Source organism: Lonchura striata, chromosome 1 (genome assembly GCF_046129695.1).
Source record: "Lonchura striata isolate bLonStr1 chromosome 1, bLonStr1.mat, whole genome shotgun sequence".
NCBI classification, from domain to species: domain Eukaryota; kingdom Metazoa; phylum Chordata; class Aves; order Passeriformes; family Estrildidae; genus Lonchura; species Lonchura striata.
In genome coordinates this window covers 124,477,427-124,500,382 of record NC_134603.1, presented here as the reverse complement: position 1 = coordinate 124,500,382, position 22,956 = coordinate 124,477,427, and the positions used below count along the sequence as shown (strand labels likewise).

The 22,956-nt window shown below is 37.4% G+C and overlaps 1 protein-coding gene across 4 annotated transcripts in view; it reads right to left on the bottom strand.

Moving 5' to 3' along the window:
• OSBPL3 (oxysterol binding protein like 3) overlaps positions 1–22,956 on the bottom strand; it is an 88,285-nt gene that overhangs the window by 21,317 nt on the left and 44,012 nt on the right. Inside the window, exons 4-16 of one of the 4 annotated variants that reach the window (XM_021538224.2) lie at positions 19,235–19,351; positions 18,997–19,050; positions 18,676–18,789; positions 17,767–17,937; positions 14,057–14,183; positions 13,151–13,254; positions 12,917–13,009; positions 12,152–12,308; positions 9,638–9,768; positions 6,842–6,949; positions 3,972–4,106; positions 3,228–3,321; positions 11–312 (exon numbers count right to left, since the gene is read on the bottom strand). In XM_021538224.2, the coding sequence (XP_021393899.2) occupies positions 11–312; positions 3,228–3,321; positions 3,972–4,106; positions 6,842–6,949; positions 9,638–9,768; positions 12,152–12,308; positions 12,917–13,009; positions 13,151–13,254; positions 14,057–14,183; positions 17,767–17,937; positions 18,676–18,789; positions 18,997–19,050; positions 19,235–19,351 (1,707 nt within the window). The remainder of the gene's footprint in view (positions 1–10; positions 313–3,227; positions 3,322–3,971; positions 4,107–6,841; positions 6,950–9,637; positions 9,769–12,151; positions 12,309–12,916; positions 13,010–13,150; positions 13,255–14,056; positions 14,184–17,766; positions 17,938–18,675; positions 18,790–18,996; positions 19,051–19,234; positions 19,352–22,956) is intronic. The other 3 variants (XM_021538225.2, XM_021538226.2, XM_021538227.2) reach the window with 3 other exon arrangements.

Here is a 22,956-nt window from a genome sequence, read left to right as displayed (position 1 = left end):
TCATGCTTACTCTATTCTGATTCTGTTGCATGTTCCTGAGTATTGGGAGTCGGGTATTTACCATGCGCTCGCAGGGGTTTGGTGTGTGCGCTGCTTTGTCCAGGAGCTCGCTGTACTCCAGCTCCTCGCAGAGGCGCTGCAGCGTGTTCAGCGGCTCGTTCAACTCAACGGGCATGGCCACCTTGGAGAGATCCTTTCCTATGTTATTCCTCAGGATATTCCACAGGCTGATGTTACTTGTGTTAGGACATGGTGCTGGTAAACACGTTCTCCGTTTAGAATTGCATCCAATTCCGCTTTCAGAAATACAATCTGAAAAGGAAGGAAGTGGCAGAACAATTAAATTCACATTTTCTTAGTTTCATCCCCCTTTGCAAACATACATTAAAATGCAACCATCTTTCCTTCTGTCAAAACTTCCTTCCACCCACGAATCACTTAAGTATTTCACTTGTGGTTTGAGCATAGCCTGTTATAAAAATGACAAAATTAAGAATCACATTTTATGTACATTAACGGAAGTAAAATGCCAAGTACAAGAGATGCATAAAAATTACCTTCTTTTCTCTTAAAATCTGTAAGAAAAGACTTTCCACTGAATTTGAAAGAGTAAATATTATAACTATTTTATTTGTAACAGAGATGGATTCCTATCTGTTTAGGGGACATAAAACCTCCTTCCTTGACAGAGCTTCAATTAAGTTGACACATCTCAGAAGGCAAGATGTAACTTACAGATGCAAGAATAATAACTACTCCTACTGATCTTTTCCTCCTTTGCATACTCCTACCACCTACTGTACCACGAATTTACATTCAGGCTTTTCCGCATTGCTCCCCATAGCATTTAAACTTAGCGATGTTACTTTGAGATATGACCATATATTGATGGAAAACTGACGTGTTTTAAGGTTGGAAAAGCTGAAGCAACTTTAGATCTATGGGTTTGCTGAAGATGGAAAAAAAAAAAAAGACTCAAGTGAAGAGTCCTTGACATGAATATCTGAAGTCTGTGTTCCTATATCAAAGCACTTAGGATAAATAGCTCTAAGTGTGCCATGACAGGATTTGTAGCAAAATCCAAATAGAGCTACCAGCTTCCACAACAGGCACTAGTCTCAAGTGATTATATTGCATAGCTGTACATCACTTTAGTTTCAGAGAGGAATGTGTTTATCACTACAAGAACATATTTTATCTTTCCACATCCTCAGGAGCACCTAGGAAGCTCCTGCCTTGGGATCAGTTACTATTTGGAGACTCTCGGGCATAGCCTCAGTCTGCCAACCCCTGTCCTTTTTTGGCTTTCCTCACACAGCTCTGTCTCGAAGGAATTAAACCCACACTGGGGTTTAATTCCTTCTATCTCTTTCTGTGCTACAAATGCCTGAAGAATCCCTGCCCTTAAATGCACTTAACCAGTGCTTCCTCTTCTCTGCCACTGACATAAGCACTGCATCAGCAGTGCTTACAGCAGTGACAGGTGACAAGGACAAACTTCCCCATGCCTGCCATGCTTCCCAGCCCATGCCTCACGTGGAACATTTAAAGGGTAATCAGTATCCTCAGAATTTTGAGGAAGGAGTTTCCATCTTTCCTGCCACTGGCAAACTAGAAGTCCTAATTCCTCATATGACTGAGTTAGTCTAACAAGGTTAAGTGAACTATTTGCAGCCCCTTGCCTGTATCTTTCTTTTTGCTTAAAAATGGCATGGGCACTATGAGTCCAAAAATCTACCTGAAACAATTAATGCAGTTGAGCGCTAAGGAGCTGACTTTTATACTTCCCTATTGGAAGAATTTATTTAATATCAGAAGAGGCCGAAAAGGATGTTAGATAACTGAGGAATGAGGTAATACAAAACCTTATCCTTGTTTAATCCCAGAAATGGGATTTGGCTATGTCTTTTGACAGTTTATGATTAAAAACAGGATACCAATTGGCTCATTTACATATTCTGGACCAGACCATTGATTGAGGTAAACTGCTTAAAAAACAGAGTAGAGCAAGAACTTCATTGCTTAGAAAATCTGGCATCTGAGTATTGAAGTTTGCCTAGTCCCCATTACGAAAGGCTAAGCCAGTTCTGGTTTGTAAGAGCTGTGACAGACAGGATGAATGCCACAGGAGGTTTAGACATCTGACCTCCAGTTAGAGTCAATGACTTTTGAAGCCAAACTGGACCATTTTCAGCATCTGATCTGACCTTCTACATTACAGTGGCCAGAGGATTTTGTCATAATCTCACAGTTTATGGTGCAGCTAAAGCCCTGTAGGAAAACAACATCCACTTTTCTATTAATGGCAGTGACAGGCTGCCCAAAGCACAGAAATAGCAGGTACCAGAAGCATGCAGAGGTGCTTCTCATACTGAAAAGCTTCAGTGACAGGCTTTGATTAAAAAAAAAAAAAATGAACTGCCACATTAATACAGCTTTCTAAGGTCCAGATCATGAGATAAATTCATTTGTATGCTTTCCTATCTTAAAGGAAAGAATTAAAAATTCTTAATTTTGAACTGTTACAGAATACATATCAAACTACCCAAGTTCATAGGAATCTGCTGGTTCTTGGAGATTATAAAGAAACAGCTTCTAGTGAGAAATCACTGTTCAGCATTTTTGAAAATAAAAATATATTGTTAGACTGATAAGAACATTGTGGTTAGCTAAAATGAGTTGAAGGCACAAAGCCAATTAGGTTGTAACAACCAATTCTCCTTTTTTTGAGTCTCTTTCTAGAAGGACAAATTAGCATAGGTACTAACAACACTATCATGATTAATACATGCAAGAAAGAAATTCTTATGGTCATGCACCAGAGGTGCCAGTGAGTAATTATTCTCATATTCCTTTAAACACTGAGTTCTGCTAAAACAGTAGGAATTTTGAAAGCCGTTGCTAAATTGCAGACTGAAGAAAACAGTGTGACAAGAAAAAAAAAGCTTTTTGAAAAAATGAAAGCAGAACTTTTTTTAAAAAATGAAGTCAAGAAAAGAGGTGTTTCCCTGATGATAAAGAACCACCATCCTGCTTAATCAACAGTGCCCAGATAAGCAGATTAGCTAAAATCTGCTGTTCCAAACCAATCTCAGTCTATACAGCAAAAAACAGGCTTTCCACATCTCAAAACCCATAATATCAAATTATCTAGTAAGAGAAGAAAAAAATATCCCAAACAGAAACAAAATTCTCAAAGCATGGCATAAAAAACCCACTGAACTTACCTAAAGTTTGTCTTTCATTCTCTATGTCATTGCTAAGGTTATCTTCTGACACATTATCACTGATATCACTTACATATGAGTCATCATCTGATACCTGAGTGTGGGGTGGGGAAAAAAGCAAGATACACCACTCATTAAAATAACCCCAAATGCACGTGGACATCAATACTTTCAGCTGCAATTATTGTTTTAATATAATTGAATGGTGTAAGATGTCTTTCCTAAGGACACACAATTGAGTTTGGGACAGATGGCTGAAATTGAAATTTTAACTTGAGTGGAGACATGCTTCCTCTCCTTGGCCTCACAACTAAGGCTTTCCTTATATCAAAAGCCAAAGTTTCTATGGAACCCAAAGATCTAATAAATTGCAATATGCATGACACCAGCCTCAAGGGACTTACAGGTACCACAAGGACAGGTATGAAGAAGTATTTTTGTGGTATTTTTGTGCAATTCCCTGGGCACCTGCATAATGACTCAAGGCAGACTACAATGTCTGCATACGAGCTACTTAATTGCCTTCTCCCTCTCTGTTTATGTAAGACTTCTTCATAATACTTGCTACCCTTTACAGTGAAGAGACAATGACAACAAATAAATATAAATGGCATATTAATTTCTAAATGTTTTGAAAATTTAAATTTTCTGGCAGTCTTCTGATGTACAGTTAGTGCTCAAAAAGATTGTCTGTCAATAAGCAGATAAGAAAATACATCTGAAGGATGTCAATCTTGCTCAGACCTCATTTTCTGAAGAACTAGCAGACAGCAGGACTTCCTGTGCATCAAAAAATTCTGTGAGAGAGTCAGCGATAGACAGTCTGCTTTCATTGGAAACCTGGTGAACCAGACCTCTGCCTTCCTCTCTTGAATTTTCCTGTTTAAAAGAAAAAAAAAAGTTTTGAGTGGCGCAGTAGTACAAACAACATGCAATTCCACAGACTCCTAACTTTAGGGGCTGTAAAACACTGGGAGAAAATTGCACATGCTCCTCTCAATTTACATGAAGGATAGCATGTGTTTTGAAGTGGGATTTAAAACTGAAGTAAAACAGACCAAAGGGAAGGAAAAAGAAGGAAAATAAAGCAATGCATATTCAGTAAATCACCTAAGGTGCTGCATATAAAAGCGCTTTGCTATTTGAATGACTTAGCCAGGTATATCCAAGTGGATAATCAAAAAGCCCACAAAAGAACAAAACTCCCATCTCTTTATATTACACCCTAGATTCACATTCCTTCCTGATCTTAGCAAATTAATTAATCTTTTCCTGCTCAAGCCTTGCTTAATGCAAAGCCTGCCATAGAGTAGTCTACAAAATTCAGAGGGGTAAAGTTGCTTTCTTTATAATAGTATGTTTTCCTAGCTCTTTTTCTTCACCAATTTTCTATGCTATTCTTTGGAAATCACTCCTTCATATCCACACCTGAGATATCTCCATGTTACCCAAAACCAACATATCATTAAAGCCATATAATTGGAATTGCTTTTGCTGCTGGAGACACACTTGACTGCCACAGGGATCTTGGTAGTCCCTCCTATGGAAGCACTACAGATCATTGGTGTAAGCAGAACTCCAAGAGGTGGCCTGGCAAAGGTGGGGTGACCAGTGAGACTTCTCATTCTGTGGTGGCAGTAGAGAAGTTGGAGGAGCTCTTTGCTACGGTTTTCCCTGACAGCTCCATGAAAAGGAAATGAGCTATACTGGCCCAAATGAGTGTATTAGCTGCTCTCAAGATTTTCTGCATGAGGTGTTTTACTAGCTTATAACCATGACTTCCACATCATAATTTTTCAGGAATTATAGTATTTTATTTTCAGAACAACATCATGAACAACATGACAAGCCCAGAATCAAGCTGACAAACCTTCTTTCAAAGCTTTTCTGTTGGTAGGTTTTGCTGTCGTATGGATTGTTATTCAGTACACACTGATATTGGTGACAAGGAAACAAAATAAACTGCTCTACAAAAGACTTGAAAAACCCCTCCTTTTACAGCACGGATAAAAGATTAACTCAACATTGTCCCTCATAGAAAAAGGCAGTTACATTAGCCTGCAAGTTTAAAAAAAAAAAAACCTTACACATAAACATTGCTACTGGGATTATTTCCAATACTATTTTGAATCTGAGAAGGAAAGTGAGCAGGAAAAACTCATAAAAGAGCATCAGGTTTTTATATCTAACATATAAGCTTCAGTTTTTCTTGTTCAATATTCCCACTTTGGCATGATGAACTACAATTAAATTACCCAATAGACAAACGAAACTTATGCAAAGGCTTGAGATACTATTTTATACTGCTTCAATTTTCACAGGTGGCTGACAGCACCCAATGTATCATTTAGTGACAAGTTTTGTGCAGAGGCCTTGTCTTCCTCAAAGCAGCATTACTGTATCATAGTCCTCACACAGTCTTAAAATGAAGCTTCTCCAGTACAAGCGATTCCATCCTTAGATGCCATGCCAGAGGGAATTTGTGAATGCAACCTCCAAAGGACCTTCTGAAAGCTATTTTTGTCATGTGTGTCACTTTGTGTGTGTATAGCACATAGCACAAGTTTCAGAAAGAATCCATTGTCATTGCAAGGACCTCCACTAAAAAAGAAAATAACTCCTGAAACTCAGTAACAATGCATTAATGCTTTTCTGGATAGCAGTTTAAGGGCTGTTCAAATTCTTGTGGGTTTTAAAGCAAAAAGCATCAGAATGATCAACTACCTAAAGGAAAAAACCCAAAACTGAACAGCTAAATATGACCAAAACACAGCTCCACTACACCAGAACTGAACCAGAAGTGAACAGATGGAATCTGTTCTGGAATGACTAAACTGTCTTTAAAAATAAAAGTCCCAGCATTACATGCACTCAAGTTCTAATGAAAGATTTATACTACAAGCACACTACAAGAGGTTTCTGTATGAGTTAACATTTAGGAAAATCTATCACAAATAACACAGTTTCGGTTTCCCTCACTGACACCATTAACACCTACATCTTATGACCTATACTTACACCATATTCACATGCATTCTGCAGGAGCCAAAAACTGTCTGAACATCAGTGGAATCTCAAACCAGCTAACTGGATATAGCAAAGTCCCTGGCTTCACACAAAGACAACTGAATGGCTGAAAGGGCTCTTGTATGTCCCATTAACTTTGATCCTTTCATGGAAATGTCTGGTAATTGTTCTAAACCTTACACGATTCACACTGGTAGCCAACATTCTGGGCTAACAGATGGGTGACAAAAGATCTACATAACTTAACAAAGGACTAAAAGGGCAAGAGAAAGAGTGGCAGAGGGTGACAAGGTGGCAGCTCTGTACATGCTGAACAAGAAGCAGGCAAGGGAGAACACCAGGAAACAGTAGCAAGGAGCAATGGAAGGTATGCTCAGGAAACCTGCTCACAAGGAAAGTCTTTGAAATCAAATATCACACAATGCATCACCAGAAATGACTCACAACCAGGAAAGCAGACTGGCTTGGCTAACACACCACACCACAGGGGAGACACGGAGAACAGGACAAGAGGCAGCTATGCAGCACTGTCTAGATGTAGGGGCTGGAGGAACAGAACATCACTGAAAGAGGAAATCCATACCCACCTTCACCAAATCTGGGCTTGATTTTGCATTAGATGCTGAATCAATGATCTTAGATTCGGCATGTATTCTGCGTAACCGGTCTTTAAGATCTGTGTTTTGTGCTATTGCCTGGAATATTTAACAAAAATATTGGGGATATAAAGTTCTCTCAACTACCTCAAATGTGACTTTATTGTATAAAAAGGGGCAAAGACTTTTTAAAGTGTAGTATAAAACACCACCACATCCTTTTTTTACTGGTTCAGCAAATCCTTTATTACAAATTCTTCAAACCTTACTCCTTATCTGTCAAATTAAAACTGTTTCTTCCCAGTGTGAGGAAGCAGAGACATCAGTGGATGAAAAAAGTCAAAGATGGCAGGGATATTTTTCTTTTCCAGCTCCCTTCCTAAACCCCCATCTTCAACAAAGCCTTTCCCAATGTTAGTTATTGCCACATGAAAAACCATTTGATTTTCCCATACTGGCAGTTCCCTTTGATAGAGAAACAAGACAAAATCACATGGGTAACAGGTACAATTTGTGTCCTATCAGACTATAATGACAATGGTCCGAATAAAAAGCCTCTTCTGCAAACTCATGTTTTTACATGTTATTTACTTATTTTGAGTGCATCTGATAGACAGATGTCAATTAGAGCATACTTGTAGAAAGAGAGCCTAACCCTGGAATTAAAATGTCTCTGAAATAAAAGATTGGGTTATTAATTTTGGAACTATACTGAAGACTTACATCCCATTTTAGTGATCTGAATCAATACTAGGATGTGGAGAACCCTGCTGTTTACATATCCACTTTATCCCACAAATGCTCCTGCTTTTGGCACTAATTTGTTTTGAAAATTCTCTTGGGTGCAGGAAAGCCAATAAGCTCAATGTGATGATGGAGAACTTATTTCTGGATTTACCTATATGTTGTCTGAATTTGCCAAAAAGATATACATATCCCTACTGTGTCAAATGCTCGGCCCTGTGTTAAATCCTCATCACGCAAGTGCAAAATAGCTCTCCCATAATGACAACTTCTCATTTTCATTATTTGCTACAAAATATTTTCTTCTTCCTGCTGTCTTATTCCTCCCCCCAAATGAGAAATATTGTATCTTTTCCCATTTTTTATTTCCTTTTCTTAGAATGCATGTAGGTCAAGGATACTATCTTAATGAGGGAGAAGCAGAGGCAGATATGCTAGTTTTGTGGTGGCTTATCCACTTTAAATCTGCTCAATTTTCTTCCACTGCCAGGCTGATGGGAGAAAAACAGACTAATGTTTGCTAGCTTTCAACCTGTGAGTGATTTTTTTTCCCATTCCTCTGTACAGAAAACAAACTAAAATGAACAACAACAAACACTAAGCCAAAGTCATTAACACCAGACACCTTGCAAGGAAGTCTAAAAAATATGTCAAGTTTATCATATCCATGCTTTGAAATGTCTTCAAAGAAAGCTCATTCCATTCTCCTACAGGATCTCCGCTGTTCAGGGTGAGAAAATTTTTGTTGGCATGACATTAAAGACCTCCAGATTAAGAAGAGCCCTCATAGGTGATTACCTTGCTGAAAAAGCCAAGGTTCACAGACGACTTCTAGATGGGCTGCAAGACTAATTAAGAATCAGATAATACCTAACAGAATTATTTTTACGACACATACAGGATGAAGATGGACAATCACATTTCACTGCCCAGAAAACAAAATAATTCATGCTAAGCTGAGTGTTTACTAAATTCAGCGACCTTAAAATTGATTTTCTGATATAAAATGGTAGACAAATAACACTGAAAAAATAAAAGTCACCTATTCAAATATCAGAAGTGGAACATCTGAAAGCTAAAAACAGAAGAAGTGCAAGTGAACAAGTACAGTTATTATGCAACAGGCTTCAAATTTCTCTAAACACTGTGGAGACATCGCAGCCTCTACAGGTCCAGGCAAAGAGGCATGTAATACACTTAGAAAGTGTAATCACATGCAGCTTTTGTAAAGCAAAGGGAAGTTTTCATACCTAAATAATTCTAAGATGGTCTACATCAGACTTATCAGTGCCAGAGAGTCTCCTGCACCTCTGATGAGTTTAAAATAAACACTATAATTTTAAGGCCGTGGTAGTGATTGCTCTCTCTGCTCTGGAATCAGATCAGTTTGGTTGTCATTTTTAAACATGATCAAGTTGAAAAGCTCTGGTGTCTACCAATTACATAAAGGACACCAACCAAACCCCCACCTTTTTAAAGAGCACAATCTTTTGTCCTTTAGAACTCTGCCCTAATAGCTCCATTGCTGCTTTTGGAGGACTGAGAGATAATTGAGTTTGGAAGTCAATATAAACAAGTTGTACTTGAATTTGCTTTGCAGTGTCTTGGTGAAGGTCTAGTGCATTAGAAAGGACAGCTGAGTACATTCAGCCACCCTCACCTTTGTTTTATGCCAAGCCATACAATGAATATTTGAGTGCTGTTTAGATAAAGAAAAGGAAAAGAAAACCTGAAACCCATCAGAAGGAAGTAGTAGCATGTTCAGAAAGAAACTGGACTCAGTCACAGAGCAGCCCTCTGATTCTTAATTTCAAATGATACAGATTAGACTACATACCTAAATCAATCTATCAAACTCCAATGATTTGACCTTTAACATTTAGCAAAGTCTCTGAAAAACACGCTCTATAATAACTTATTATGATTAAATTCTGCAAATTTTGGCACACAGCTGACACTAAAGAAACAGAAATTAATTCCCCTAAAATTTAAAAGTAGTATCTGATGACCATGAAGCTTGGTGGGCTTCAGCATGTCACTTACAGATGTTAAGGCATTCTTCAAGCCCACTATTTGTGCAGATGGAGATGAGGATGCATCGTACTCCAGCATCTGCTTCAGCTTTTCTCTCTCTGTAGATATGGTGCTGAAAGCTGACCTCAAGGTGAAGTAAACTAGAACCAGTTCATAAAAAGTGACAGTTAAAAACAGAAGCAACCTATTGTATACACACCAATTACATAAAACTCCAATAAAACATCATTTATGGTGACAGAAACAAGAATTTAGGTTGAGAGATCCAGCAGAGTTACTAAAAACAAGTAATATTAATCAAGGTTATAGGGTAGATTGTTTGTAGGATCATCTTTATGGTGAAGGCTATTATGTTGACTATATTAGCCACAGTCAAAATTACTCTGATTATTTGTGACAGATGGCAACAAAGCTAACTAACCACATCTGCTCTTCACTTGCTTTTGTTTCCCAATTAGCTTGAATCTTCAGATGGTCATGACTCTATTCCATATTCCTCTATAAATTCCAGTAGGGGAAAAGACGAGACGAAAGGAAAAGAAAATTAAACAGGAAAAAAAAATAATCAAAAAAAAGGCAGCTATAACACATATTGTGCTACAGCTATAGGGTTAGTAGTTTCCCTACAAGCAAGTCGACTGTGGTGTTGTGTTTTGTTATCTCTTTCTCTCTGTAGTAGAGAAATTTCAGCTTGTTAGATGATTTAGTGACTCAAAGGGTCAGATCCAGAATGATATGCATGCTATGCTGCTACTTCTCCTTCTTCCTGAGGCACTACCACCAGCCCAATACATTTAAATCAGACAACAGATAACGCAATTTTAAAATCACTACAGGGGGTTTTATAGGGGAAATGCACTTTTAGAATTTTTTTTTTTTAGCACTACGACATCACATCTTCTCTTTTATCACAAAGAATAAAAATTTATTTGAGCAGTATTAGTCTGAGTGGGATTTCAACATTCATCTAACTGGAGTGTTAGAGGACTTCTGAGGACCTAATCAAGCCCTGCAATATAGTCATGAGACTTGCCAATGCAAAAATGAATCCATTAGCAAGGAAATGAAGATAGAAAATCTGAGCACGGATGCATGAAAAGGGCAAACAACAAGAAATTCCCAATACTTCTCTCTCCTAATCAACTACTCTGAGTTAACCTGAATCTTCATAATTTCACTGAGTAATTATGTAACCTAATTTAGTCTTCTGAAAAGTTATTCTTAAGGTATATACCAACACTGCAAACCATTACCGAAGCTAATTCTTACACTATCCAAAGAAATTTTTAACAGTATCACAGGGTGCGGAGGGAAATATATCCACTGTGCTCTGTTCTGTTAGGCTTTCTTTTATATGTTGATAACATGACCAGAATCTTCAGTGACCTTCAATGACATTTAATATTTTGTATACTAACTTAACTTTTCAAGAACTATTGCCTACTAAATGACTGATGTTGCATTTTATTCAATTTGTATCAGAGGTGACACAAGTTTTCTCTTTCTTGGAAGGGGGGTGCTATGAAATAAATTTAGAGAAAAATTCTTTCTCCTTTTAGTAAAATGATTCTGAAGTCATTAGAACAAAGTTAATTGTCCCTTCAAATGTGTGGATCAATCTAAGCAAAACTTCAGTCATGGACAACTCCAGTAAGATGATCTTGAGTAGCTGATTTCATTGCTCTGCTTAACAGCAGCTTTTCCCTCTACATCCCTTGCTCACTTCTTTTCTTCTTTTGGAAAACATACGTCAGTTTTCACTATAATTGGCTTTATGAAGTTTACTACTTACATACATTCCTTACATAACAGAATCAAGATACATCAGCACCAAGGGGGAGCAGCAAGCAGAGAATGTTTATAGATACCATCAACCATTATCGTGTGACAAAGGGGACAAAGCCAATAATCCCAAAAGCCTTTCAGCCATAAATGCTTAAGTGCCTCCCTCACTAAGATCACTTAAACAATAAAAATGTTTCTGGTGCATGGGTGATGGAACAAAGTGCTGCTAATGAAAAATGATTTTGAGGGAAGAAATATTTCTAGTCAAGCTCCCCCTCTGGCTGCTTTGCATGATTTACTCTTCTGTATTCACTAAAAATAGGTTACTACCATAGCAACCCTTGCATCACCAACAAATGTTGACTCCAAACTACAGGGAAGCACACAGAACATAGAAACATAAATGTGCCCACATGCACAAATATGCGTGCAAACACAAGAGAGTAAAGTCTGCTGTATTTCTAGTAATTGATTTTAGGTATTTTTCCTTTTGGCAACAAATAAAACAATCTAGGCTTTTAACACATAAAACAAGGTGCAGTTCTCTATTAAATAAAACCTGTAAAAAGTGGTGATTAAGTCACCTTCAAATAACTCAAGATCTCAACATCTGCAATTCCTCAAGGAAACTAAAGGAAGGGTGTTTTCTAAACAATAAACAGGAAGCATTCTCAGAAGTCATATCATTATCTAAACTGGGATGATATAAAATCATCTAAAAAAGACAATTTCATTTACCTTTATGTGCAACATGAAATAAGTCCTCCTGCATTTTAGTAAATTCTGATGATGTTTCAGAGCCATCAGAGTAATTTTTCTCCTCTACAAAATCTATCGTAGACAGATTTGGATTGGAAGCATGCAGTCTCATAGGGGCAGAAAATACTGAAGGCACCTGTAAGTAGGATAGGAATTTTTGATGATTTTACAAACAAAAGAAAATTTTGTTTTATTGTACCCACCTGGATTCCATGTTGGAGACATCAAAAATGAAGAAAATTACTGTCAATTATCAATAAGCTTTGAATGGATGACACCTGGCAAACGAAACCAGAGATAAAACTTTGCCCAAGGCGCCATAATGGGAAATTGCCAAACTCAAAAAACCAAGCCCATTGAGAGCTGTTACACATGCTAGGTTATTTCCCCCCACTTATAAGTATCTAATCACATGGCCTCTGGATGCAAATGTGCATAAAACTATCTAGGGAATTTTCAAAAATCTGTACTCATAAAAAAAAACCCCAAACAAAAAAATCCCAACAAATTAGAGAAGTCTGAAAATGGGTAAAAAACATGGCCAGTGTCCTGAAGATAGCAGGACAGATTCTATTGCAGATACCAATGACACCACATTTGTGTTTTGTCTGATATATTACACTTAAAATGAGCTAACACAGGACTCTACTTAAAAAGGATTGATATTTCATTAGCTGGTCATGCCAAGAAGTGATCAATAACTAAGGTTTGGAGGAAGGTGGGGTCTGAAAGGACTGAAGTTACCTGTAACATTCCTTTGGCCTCTTTCCCAACAACTCTGGATCGCCACCTCCTGTGTGTTCTCTTTTCCTTCTTTGGGCTTTCAAAAGGTCCCACCTTTTAACAACACATGGACAAAAAAAATAGACAGCCATAAATCTAACAACACTAAGAAACACCTTGATTCTTTAGGATTTGGGGTTGTTTTTTGCAATTGTAAGGGAAATCAGTTTTTGGTTTTGTTTTTAAACAACAAACCTGCATAGCATTTATGGCAGGCGCTGAATATGTCCTGTGAAGAACATCCATGCTCTGTAACAGCTGGTTCATTTCCAGTAAATATGTGTGACAGTTGGAGAGGTCTGTTTGGAACAAGAGAGTATTTTCAGTTGCCCTAAAGTAACAGACACACTGACAGTTTTCTTTCTTCGTAGGTTAGTCCTATTTTGATTGCAGCTAGCATAAGTTATTGGATAAAATCTATAGTCAAGTTTAAATTCAAAATATTGAAATGCATCTATGTGGTGTGTATAATGATCGTGATATCTTTTCCTAGATGGATGCAGAAAAATGAGAAAAACGTGATAATTTCTGCAGTTTGAGATTTGTCAGAGGTCCTCATGGTGAGGGTAACAATGCCACAGGCATCAACACTCAATTGTACATTCACACCTAGAGGTGAGGTTCCTCTGAATTTGAGATGAAGCTCACTAGTAGGTAGAAATTTAATAAATAAATATCACATAGACATTGCCAACATGAGAAAGATCTTCCTGCTCTTAGGAAAGTATGACAGCAGAACAGAAGGTGACTTTGAAGTACAAAGACTTCATATTTTTTTAGTTACTAGGTTTTGGATGCTTCCCTTTTTCCAGCCCAAGGATGTTCAAATCTTACTACTGAACATGATGTACTCATATAAAAGAAAATGTACTGAAATGTATTGGTTCCTTGAAGAGCTGCCCACAATTGATACCCCCACATCCAAAATTACTAGTTCTGCAAAAAAGTGACTAACCACTTAATCAACAACCACATCTTTCCTTCCTCCACTTTCAGAGAAAATTCTAACAGAAATGACTACTAGGTGTACAATACTCCCATTGTTAAGGAAAAACTAGGGGAAATATTAGGCTACTTTCAATTTTCTTCAAATATAACTACCTCTTGAGCATTTTTCCATGTCTTCAGAAGACTGTAGCCAAGATGAAATCCTGGACTCATTACTCGAAAAAGAAAACGACAAATTACCTCCAGTTGACATTGAACTCTGTTTGGTCAAGCTGCCTGCCTGTTCCAAACAAGAACAAGTGAAGTATTAACACACAATAATTTAATGTTGTCTGCACAAATTCTGACAACCAGCAGTTAAGGACCATGATCATGGACAAGGACTGAAGGCATCAATTACATGGAGGGGAAAAAAGTGTATGATCTAGCCTAGGTATACAGACATTGAGCATGATGGCAAGATAACTAATGTAACTGCTGTCCACAAGCAGTAGAAAAACTCAAGGAATCATAAAAATTTGCTGAAAACTAAATTTTGAGGAAGGGAAAATTTCTGCATAAATTAAATCAACACAGTCAAGTTGTGCCAAGGGAAATATAGGCTGGATATTAGGAAAGTGTTTTACAGAAAGAGTGATAGATAAAGTACTGGAATTGTCTGCACATCCTCTGCACATCCCTGGATGTGTTTAACAAAAGACTGGATGTGGTACTTGATGCTGTGGTTTAGTTGAGGTGTTAGGGCTGGGTTGGACTCAATGGTCTTGAAGGTCTCTTCTAACCTAGTGATTGTGTAAAAGAATTAAAGTACCATAGCTGAAGAGGTTCCTCCTCCATGCTTCCCAAAGAAGCCCCAAAAGTAACTAAAATGTAACACACACATTTTTAAATGCTAATTTTCAGTGTAAAAGCAAGATATCATTTAAAATTTTGACACTAGATGTCACTTAAAATTCTACACAAGGTTGAATGACTTCAGCATGGATTTGGCTCGAAAGGCCTTAATACAGGGATGGTCATATACCTTATCTGTGTAAAGACTGCCCTTTGACAACACCTTAGTAAACATTTTCACACTTAGCTCAATTTCAGCAGTGCCTATCATCACATGCTCCAAGAGGTGAGAGAAATTCTGCGTAAGTGCTAACGGGAAGAAATTTTTACCCAGTACTATTACCGGTTGATTGTGGCCTATAATGCTGTTTCTTCTCTGATGTAGCTAGTAATAATAGCCATTCAAATACCTAATTATTTGTACATCTTACTAAACCTTTCATTTTCAATAAAACCCAGATCAGGAAGACACACAAATCACAAGTTTTGTAAACATCTTGTTAATAACCAGTTTTAAACTGTTTCATCCTAGTGCCATTACACAGGCATTTTACTTATGATTATGAGAAAAGCTGACTAAATTGTTTGTCTCTTCTCTGAAGCATACAATTTACAAACTTTGCTACTTATGAGCAGAGCTAATATAAGGTGAGCTACTCCTGCCCACCTTATATCAGAACTCCAGTAGTACTAATTTTAAATCTATTAATAAGAAACTTCATCTATATCTCAATCAGTTGCAGCTTTCTTAGTTGGCCTTTTTAAGTCTACAGCATAACCACCAACCTGAGTTTCAGAGTAAAATAAAATGCATCATCCATGAGATGTCATTTGGTATTGTGTCACTATGCAATAGCAGTAAGCATCAGTGAGCACACTTGTTTTTAAATTAATCAGTGCAGCTTAGTTGGCTTATTCCTACATAAAGGTGTCCGAGCTTCAGTCATATTTAGATATATATATATATACACACACACACACATATATCCAAATAATAATCTCAGCACCTAAAAAGCACAAGTAAACTGAATTTAATGATGGGCAATTATACTGGCATTTTGTGAACAAATTCCACATTTACCTCTTCAAAAATTTGCCTCACCTAACCAACTTTTCCAGAACTCATATACATAAGTGAGATGAGCGTGAAGAGAAAAGGAAGTAGGGATTGCCAATAAGCAGACAAGACAGAGCTTGTGTAGCTCCAGTTTTCATAGTTTTGCTTTGGATCAGCACAGTTAAGCTTTAGAATGCAAGAATTCCACATAAACATGTGTAGATACCTACACCTGTCTCTCAACAATAATAAAAAAAGTGAAAACCAATTGGATATTGTTAAAAGCACATAAAACGCAACTCAAATTCACTTGATATATATTTCTCAAAATAACCTAAGTGCTGGAGTGATATCAACTAACACTAAGCGAGGGCTGGTGTAAATTGGCAGACTTCCAGTTAGCTTGAGCACAGCTAAGGTGATTAACTGCAGCTTAAGAACTATCCCCTTCTATTTTTCACATGAAATAAGTAGGGCTTCTTTGCAGTACAAATCTGGATTAATAGTCTGAATTAAAGTCTTTCATGCCAAAGAAGAAATGGTTAGTTTCCTGACAGTAAGCACAGATTTCAGATATGCTGATCACATAGGTTTCTTTGGTTTGGGTTTTTGGGGGTTTTTTTTTGAGGCACCAGCTTCTGCCCTTGATATTCTTCCCCATTTCTATCCCTGCTGTCTTTCAGGAGAAAACTAAAGGGCCACTAAATGCCAGATTGGGCATTCCCTTGCAGCCAGTGCCTGAGGAGAGCAGGCTGTCAGAGGCGCGGAGCTGCTGCGGGCACGCGGGATGCACGCACACGGCTCTGTTACCTCAGGGAGAGTTTCTGTTCCTTCAGCTGCCCACTCACACAGACCCCCCTCCCATCCACACGAGCAAAAAGCTGCTCAGACACACATCTGCATTTGCTAAAACTCATTCTCAGTTACAGGATAAAGTGAGGAACTGCGGGTATTGGGAACAAGCCTACTCAGATCATAAAGTAATTACTACACCAGGGAAAAGCAAGCCTTGGATAGAAGTAGAACGAGGACTGCATTGCTGCTTAGGAGTCATGCTGGAGCTGACAGAAACAGCTATACATCTCAGGTGTAATAGCACAGAACAGGTTTTTTTTTTTAATTCTCAAAAGCGACCAGTGATTCTGCATTGGAGCAGAAGAGCTGTTTTGGGTGAAGGTCAGCCAGTCAATGTACTGAGAGAGAGCTGAAGGCACAGCGGCTGTGGCACAGAACACACTCCATCTCCCACTAAACTGCAAAGAAGCCATTTATGGGGTTGGGCTGAGCATTTGTCAGGCCATTTGTGAAACTAATTCACAGACTGTACCAAAAGAGAAGTACACTGCTGACTGGACCCATCCAGATCCCATATCCACCCACAGCATAGCCCTTGGATTGATCCAAATAATGCTTCTGCCTCACTTAAAATATAAAGAGGGGTCTTAGTTTATAATTCCTTCTATATATAATATATGTATAATATATATTCCTTGTATATCTAATTTGTTGTAGAATAGTGACGTCTTGTATAATTCCTACACACTCCTTTGTTAAGTAGTCATCTTAATTCAGGTAAAAGGGGACAGGGTTTGTAAGCTAAAGGATATAGAGCGAAATGCTAAAGGGAAAAAAATAATTAGCTGAGTACTCTTCTGTGACTAATATTCACCAGCACATACCAGACAAATATTTTTATAGGTCCCAAAAATTATGAGGATTCTAATTCAATATACTGTTTTGAAATTCATGGTGGAAGTACAATTTGCTGGATTAAAATAGTGAAAAACTACCAAAAATTTAACAACATCATAAATGAAACTGCTTGGATGTAAATCAATAAATTTTCCTTTTGACATTTTAGATCATAATAAGTGCCACCACAAACTTCCAGTACGCTCTTTATTTAATGAACACAATTTAGACTAATTTAATTCCTTATGGAAGCTCATTATTTATAAAGAAAAACTATTACCTTTCTACCTGGTGTAGAATCACAGAAACCTGGGACAGAGTCTGTAGTAGTAGACACAGGGAAGAAAATGTTATTGGCGTCGTGAGGAAACATGGAGATTTCATTCTGACGGTACATCCTGTGATGGCGAAGTTTTGCTACCCATTCATCAAACAGCTCCTGAGACTTCACCTACACAAAATTTCAGGGTTGATGACATTCATATTCAAAATAACAAACAAAGAAATAATGGTATTTTGTGCTCATTAGACAGCTAGCCTGGCTGACCTTTACCGGCAATGTATCAGGAAAGTTTTTCTAAGGACACTCCTACCAAAATGCACGCTGTATGAGCTTAGGCATGACAGAAGATCAATCACAAGATAAAGTCAGGGAAAAAAAGAAACTACAGTTAGTAATTATGCCTTCCAATGCAGAACACAATACTAGAGCAACTTACAGATTAAAAAAACCCTTACAATTTGAATAAAGACCCTCACATTTGTAATTTCTTAATTGCCACAGTTAAAACTAGGCCAGTGTTGAACTAATTACAAGCAAAAATTTGATTTTGTTGATGTATTTCAAAACAATTTATCCCACAAATATAAATCCCCACACTTGACCATGGAAAACACTTCTTATAGATAAGACAAGAAAGAAGATACTGAAAATAAAAGCACTTGTGCAAGAAATGAAAAAAAAGCACTGCCAAACATGAGGAATCTTCCAAGTTTCTGTTCAGAACAGGATTACTGATTCTGGGCCCTGAAAAAGTGCAATAAGACCTCTCCAGTTATTAAGTGAAAATGAATCTGATGAGACTAAAAAGTTATTAGTGCAACTGACAAACCTCTTTCTATAAAAAAAAATCTACACAGCTACTGGTAGTCTTTTGGGAGCAAGGTTATAACAATCTTGAAGACCTACCTTCAGGTGGTATATCTGCTCCTCTGTATCCAAATCTATACATTTTGTTGATTTCTTTACAGACATGACAGAAAGTCCAACATCAATACAGCCATGAAGTTTTCCTCTCTCTATCTGCAAAAAAGTAATAAGTAAAATCACAATCACAACAGATGAAAGCAAAAGGATCAATATTACCTTCTGAAATCAGCATTTCTTCCCCTCCCAACCTACTGTTTAGAACAACTGAAAACTCATTTCTCATTGCCAACAGTAGGGAATTTTTGTTATTTTGGATATTTGTTACTTTATAATGGTCTTAAAGGGTTTCAGATCACTTACATCAGCTCGGCATTTAGAATACTTCAAGATGCCTCTGTCCAAAAAGAAGTATCTCTGTAACAGAAATGTAGAGAATTATAACCAAACAACATACAAACAAAAAAAAAAGTCACATACAGAAAAATAGCCCAACCACATCCTCTCCCCTTCAATTTCTCTGCTTTTATGTAACCTTTTTGTCACAAAACCACACCAAATAAGTTCCACTCAAGCTTTCAGATACACATTCCTTTCCTACCTTATGCCAGCCTTTCAGAGGCCACTTCCTCTTTTTCAGCAAGCAGCCCTCCTGCTTCTGTGGCTCCTGGGTACAATTCATTGCTCCCCGGAGTCCTTCTACAATTTCCCAGCTGTCCTGCTTAAACAGAAAATCCAAATGTAGATCTTATTTCTTCCAAATAACTGAATTGTTAAGAGAGATTCAACAAGGAAAAGGCTATAAGAAAAAAAGACAAATTCTAGTTGATGTTGAAATATAACTAAGGTTCCATGTCCACACTTTGTTATGTATCATAGGAGAGATAAGGTTCTTTTTAATTTTGATAGAAGCAATACCACTTAACAAAACACAATTTTTATTTTATCATCCTTCATTGAATTTTAGATGTATCTTTTCCTGCACATATATACACACAGTGAATAACCATAGCATAGTCATAATTTAGCAAAAACCTTCTGTCATCAGAGACAGAAACAGCCTATGTCAAAAGGATAGGTTTTGTAGATTATGAAGCAAAAAATAAGACACTAAAAATGAAGATCTTTTTTCTATAAAACTCTTTTGTCCATACTCAGTACCTCAATGTTTTGTGTAAATTGCAGCCTCCCTAAAGTAAAAATAATAAATCAAACTAAACTAACAACAATATAAAAAGCCAGGGAAGTACTATGAGGAATATTACATAAATGGAAACTACAAGAAAAACAGAAGTTGCTCCTCATCAGATAAAACTAATTAAGAGCAAATATCTCTTTTTTACCACCAGGAACTCTTAAATGAAAGACCCTGCATCAGCAAACCAAAGAATAGTCTAAATCTCATAGTATTTTTATAGCTTTTATTTATGGAACAGCTACGAATGACAATGTAACATGAGTTTCAAGGTTTCTGATGAGAGATCTCATGAATTATTTATTGCCAGGATTTGGCAGATGTAGAATTATAAATAACTGACAGGAAGTGGTATGTGCTAGTATCATCCTCTTATATTTGAAAAAGATAAAGAATACTTTAATACATAGAGTATAATAACAGAAAAGGACTAGTATGAAGCACATTAGGGAGAAGAGCAGAGAACTATTCTAGGTAGGTAAGAACTCATGGTGGTCCCTGTAAGATATATAGGAAAGTATTCCCAAAAAGAACTTGGCTGCCTCAAAAAAACAAACAAACAAACAAACAAACAAACAAAAAAACCAAAAAAAAACCACCATGAAAAACGAAAAAAAAAAAAACAAGAAGATTATCAAGAGTACTAGCTCTCCTCACTCATCCATCTTCATTCTTCATTCTTAAAATTCACCTCTATAAAGCCAGAAAAATTAGAAAAATTTATATCACATAATGTGCTCATTACTTGTGTAATAAGGCATTACAAGAAAGCCATCTTTGGAAAGGCATCTAATAATTCCACCACACTATTGGTGGCACTCAGTTATTTCTCTGTTATTTTCCTTATGCCTCATTTAATAACAAACCAGTAAACTGTTCTGCTTTCCTGTTTTGACTTGTCTGCCAACACTCACCACAATAGGCCACAAGCTGTGGAAATGTGGGGCTGAGCAGCTCCTGGCAAGTAACACCCTATAGACCATCCAATGATGTTGTACTACCTCAACACGAGTCAAAAAAGTAGTTGTCCTAACCAAAATTTTTATGAGGGAACACATTTTGTCATATAATTTTAATTAAAAACTAACAGCTACAGCTTCAAGATTAAGAAAAATGTTGTGATTTGTTTCTTTCTTCTTGAAAGTAGCCAGAAGAACTTAGAAGCTGCTTTGCCCAAATACCAAGCAAGATATTTTCCTTGTCATGCCAAAATATATTAAACTGCAGTACCCAAGCACATAACTTTTCCACTGAGAATTAATCTGGTAGTAGAGAACAGTAGATCTTTTTCACTATTCCAGTGTTGTACCTAATGAAAGAACTTTCTCCAGTTTTGGGATCAAGTTTTCACAGGGTTTGGTTAATCATAAACACAGTATATCATTGATTGAAGGAGAAAAGCAGAAATTTGATCTCAATTGAGGAACATTTACAGTATCATAGATCATCTCAGGTTGGAAGGGACTTTACAAGATCATTTAGTTTCAGCCCCATTGCCATGGGCAGGGACACCTTCCACTAGAGAATGGGGCTCAGAGCCCCATTCAACCTGCCATGGAACACTTCCAGGGCTGGGGCATCCACAAGTTCTCTGGGCAGCCTGCTTTAGTGGTCTCAACTTTCACAGTAAAAAAAAAAACAACTCCTAACAGCTAACCTAAATCTCCCTTCTTTCAGTTTAAGAGTTTCACTACATAAAAAATCATTCTGTCTTTTTTATATGCTCCATTAGGTACTCAAAAAGGCTGTAATGAGTCACCATGGAGCCTCATCTTCCTATAAGGGTAAGCTTAGAAAGAAAGAGACTCCTGAAATGAGACAAACCCATGATACTGGGTGTATGAGGTGAAAAGAATCAGCTGAGAAATAGCTCAGCTAATTACACTTATGTGGAATAAACACACTGTTAATAGTTTAGATCAGAATACAATATTCTTTAATTCTTTTTAGTACAGAATACAATGTTCCCTGCATTATAACTCAGATTTTGCTTGGAGGCAAGACACAAGGTGTCTTTCACATTCCTACAGTGAAGTCATATTTATCACAGTTCTTTAGGTGAACAATGCAGCCTAGAATATGCCTTCTCAAATAAAAAGTGTGAAAATGGGAAGAAAATCTGAAGTGGAAGCACTGCTTCTCCTCAAGCAGGCTTGAGAGCCTGCCAAATCTCAGGTAGAAGGCAGGTCTGCTACGCATCTCTCTACCCTGGGAGCCTCACACTTCAATTGTCAGCTGTACATAAAGGTGGCTGAGTTGAATTAGAAATGGATCCTCTGAAAAGCTCACAGAATTAACAGTTTGGGAACCTACTGGATACATGCAAGGTGGCATGATGCATTAACAGAATCTGGTCCTCTTCCATATACATCTTTCCAGAAGAATCCAACCTTTCCCACCTGAAAAAAGTCACATTTTTCAAAAACACTGCTGCTGTAACTGGTTTTGGATCTGTTTGCTCAACCCAGACCCTAGCGATCTTGACCAGGTTTTTTGTTTTGCAAGAGATTTGACACCTCACTGAATGAGGAAAAAGCGTCAGCTGGCTATTCCTGGGAGCAGCTGCAGAAGAAGAAAGAAAACTGCTTACTCTCTAAAATGAAGGCAAATGAATCAGGCTGGTCGATTATCATCTCTGCTCATTCCCCTGAAATAGCAGAGGAGCAAATTGGAGACAAAGGATCTCCTGAAAGCATCCAGATGATACTCCTTTTTGCTTATTCTTACACTACAATAGGGAGCTGAAAGAGATAGCCCAAAACATGGCACTAACTTGAAAAAAATGACACCACTCCCCAAAAAAGACCCCAAAAGTACTAGATGAATGGCATTAACAATTCTAGCATAAGTCTCCTGTCTAGATTGGTTGTGTTTTAAGATTATGATGCTACAAAAGATTTATGCATCTTTATGGGCCAAAATCTACACAAAATTATAACTTTTCTAACAAAAAGTTATTAGATTTAAAACCACTACATTTGCTGCCCAGGAAGAAATTTCACTTGAGACTAAGGGAGGAACAAAATCTTTACTTTTCTTAGGTCTAGAGGTGCTTGTTTCAGATCAGTACTGAAAAATATTACTGTACATGCTCCTTGGCACATACTTGGTCTATGGTTGAGGGAAAG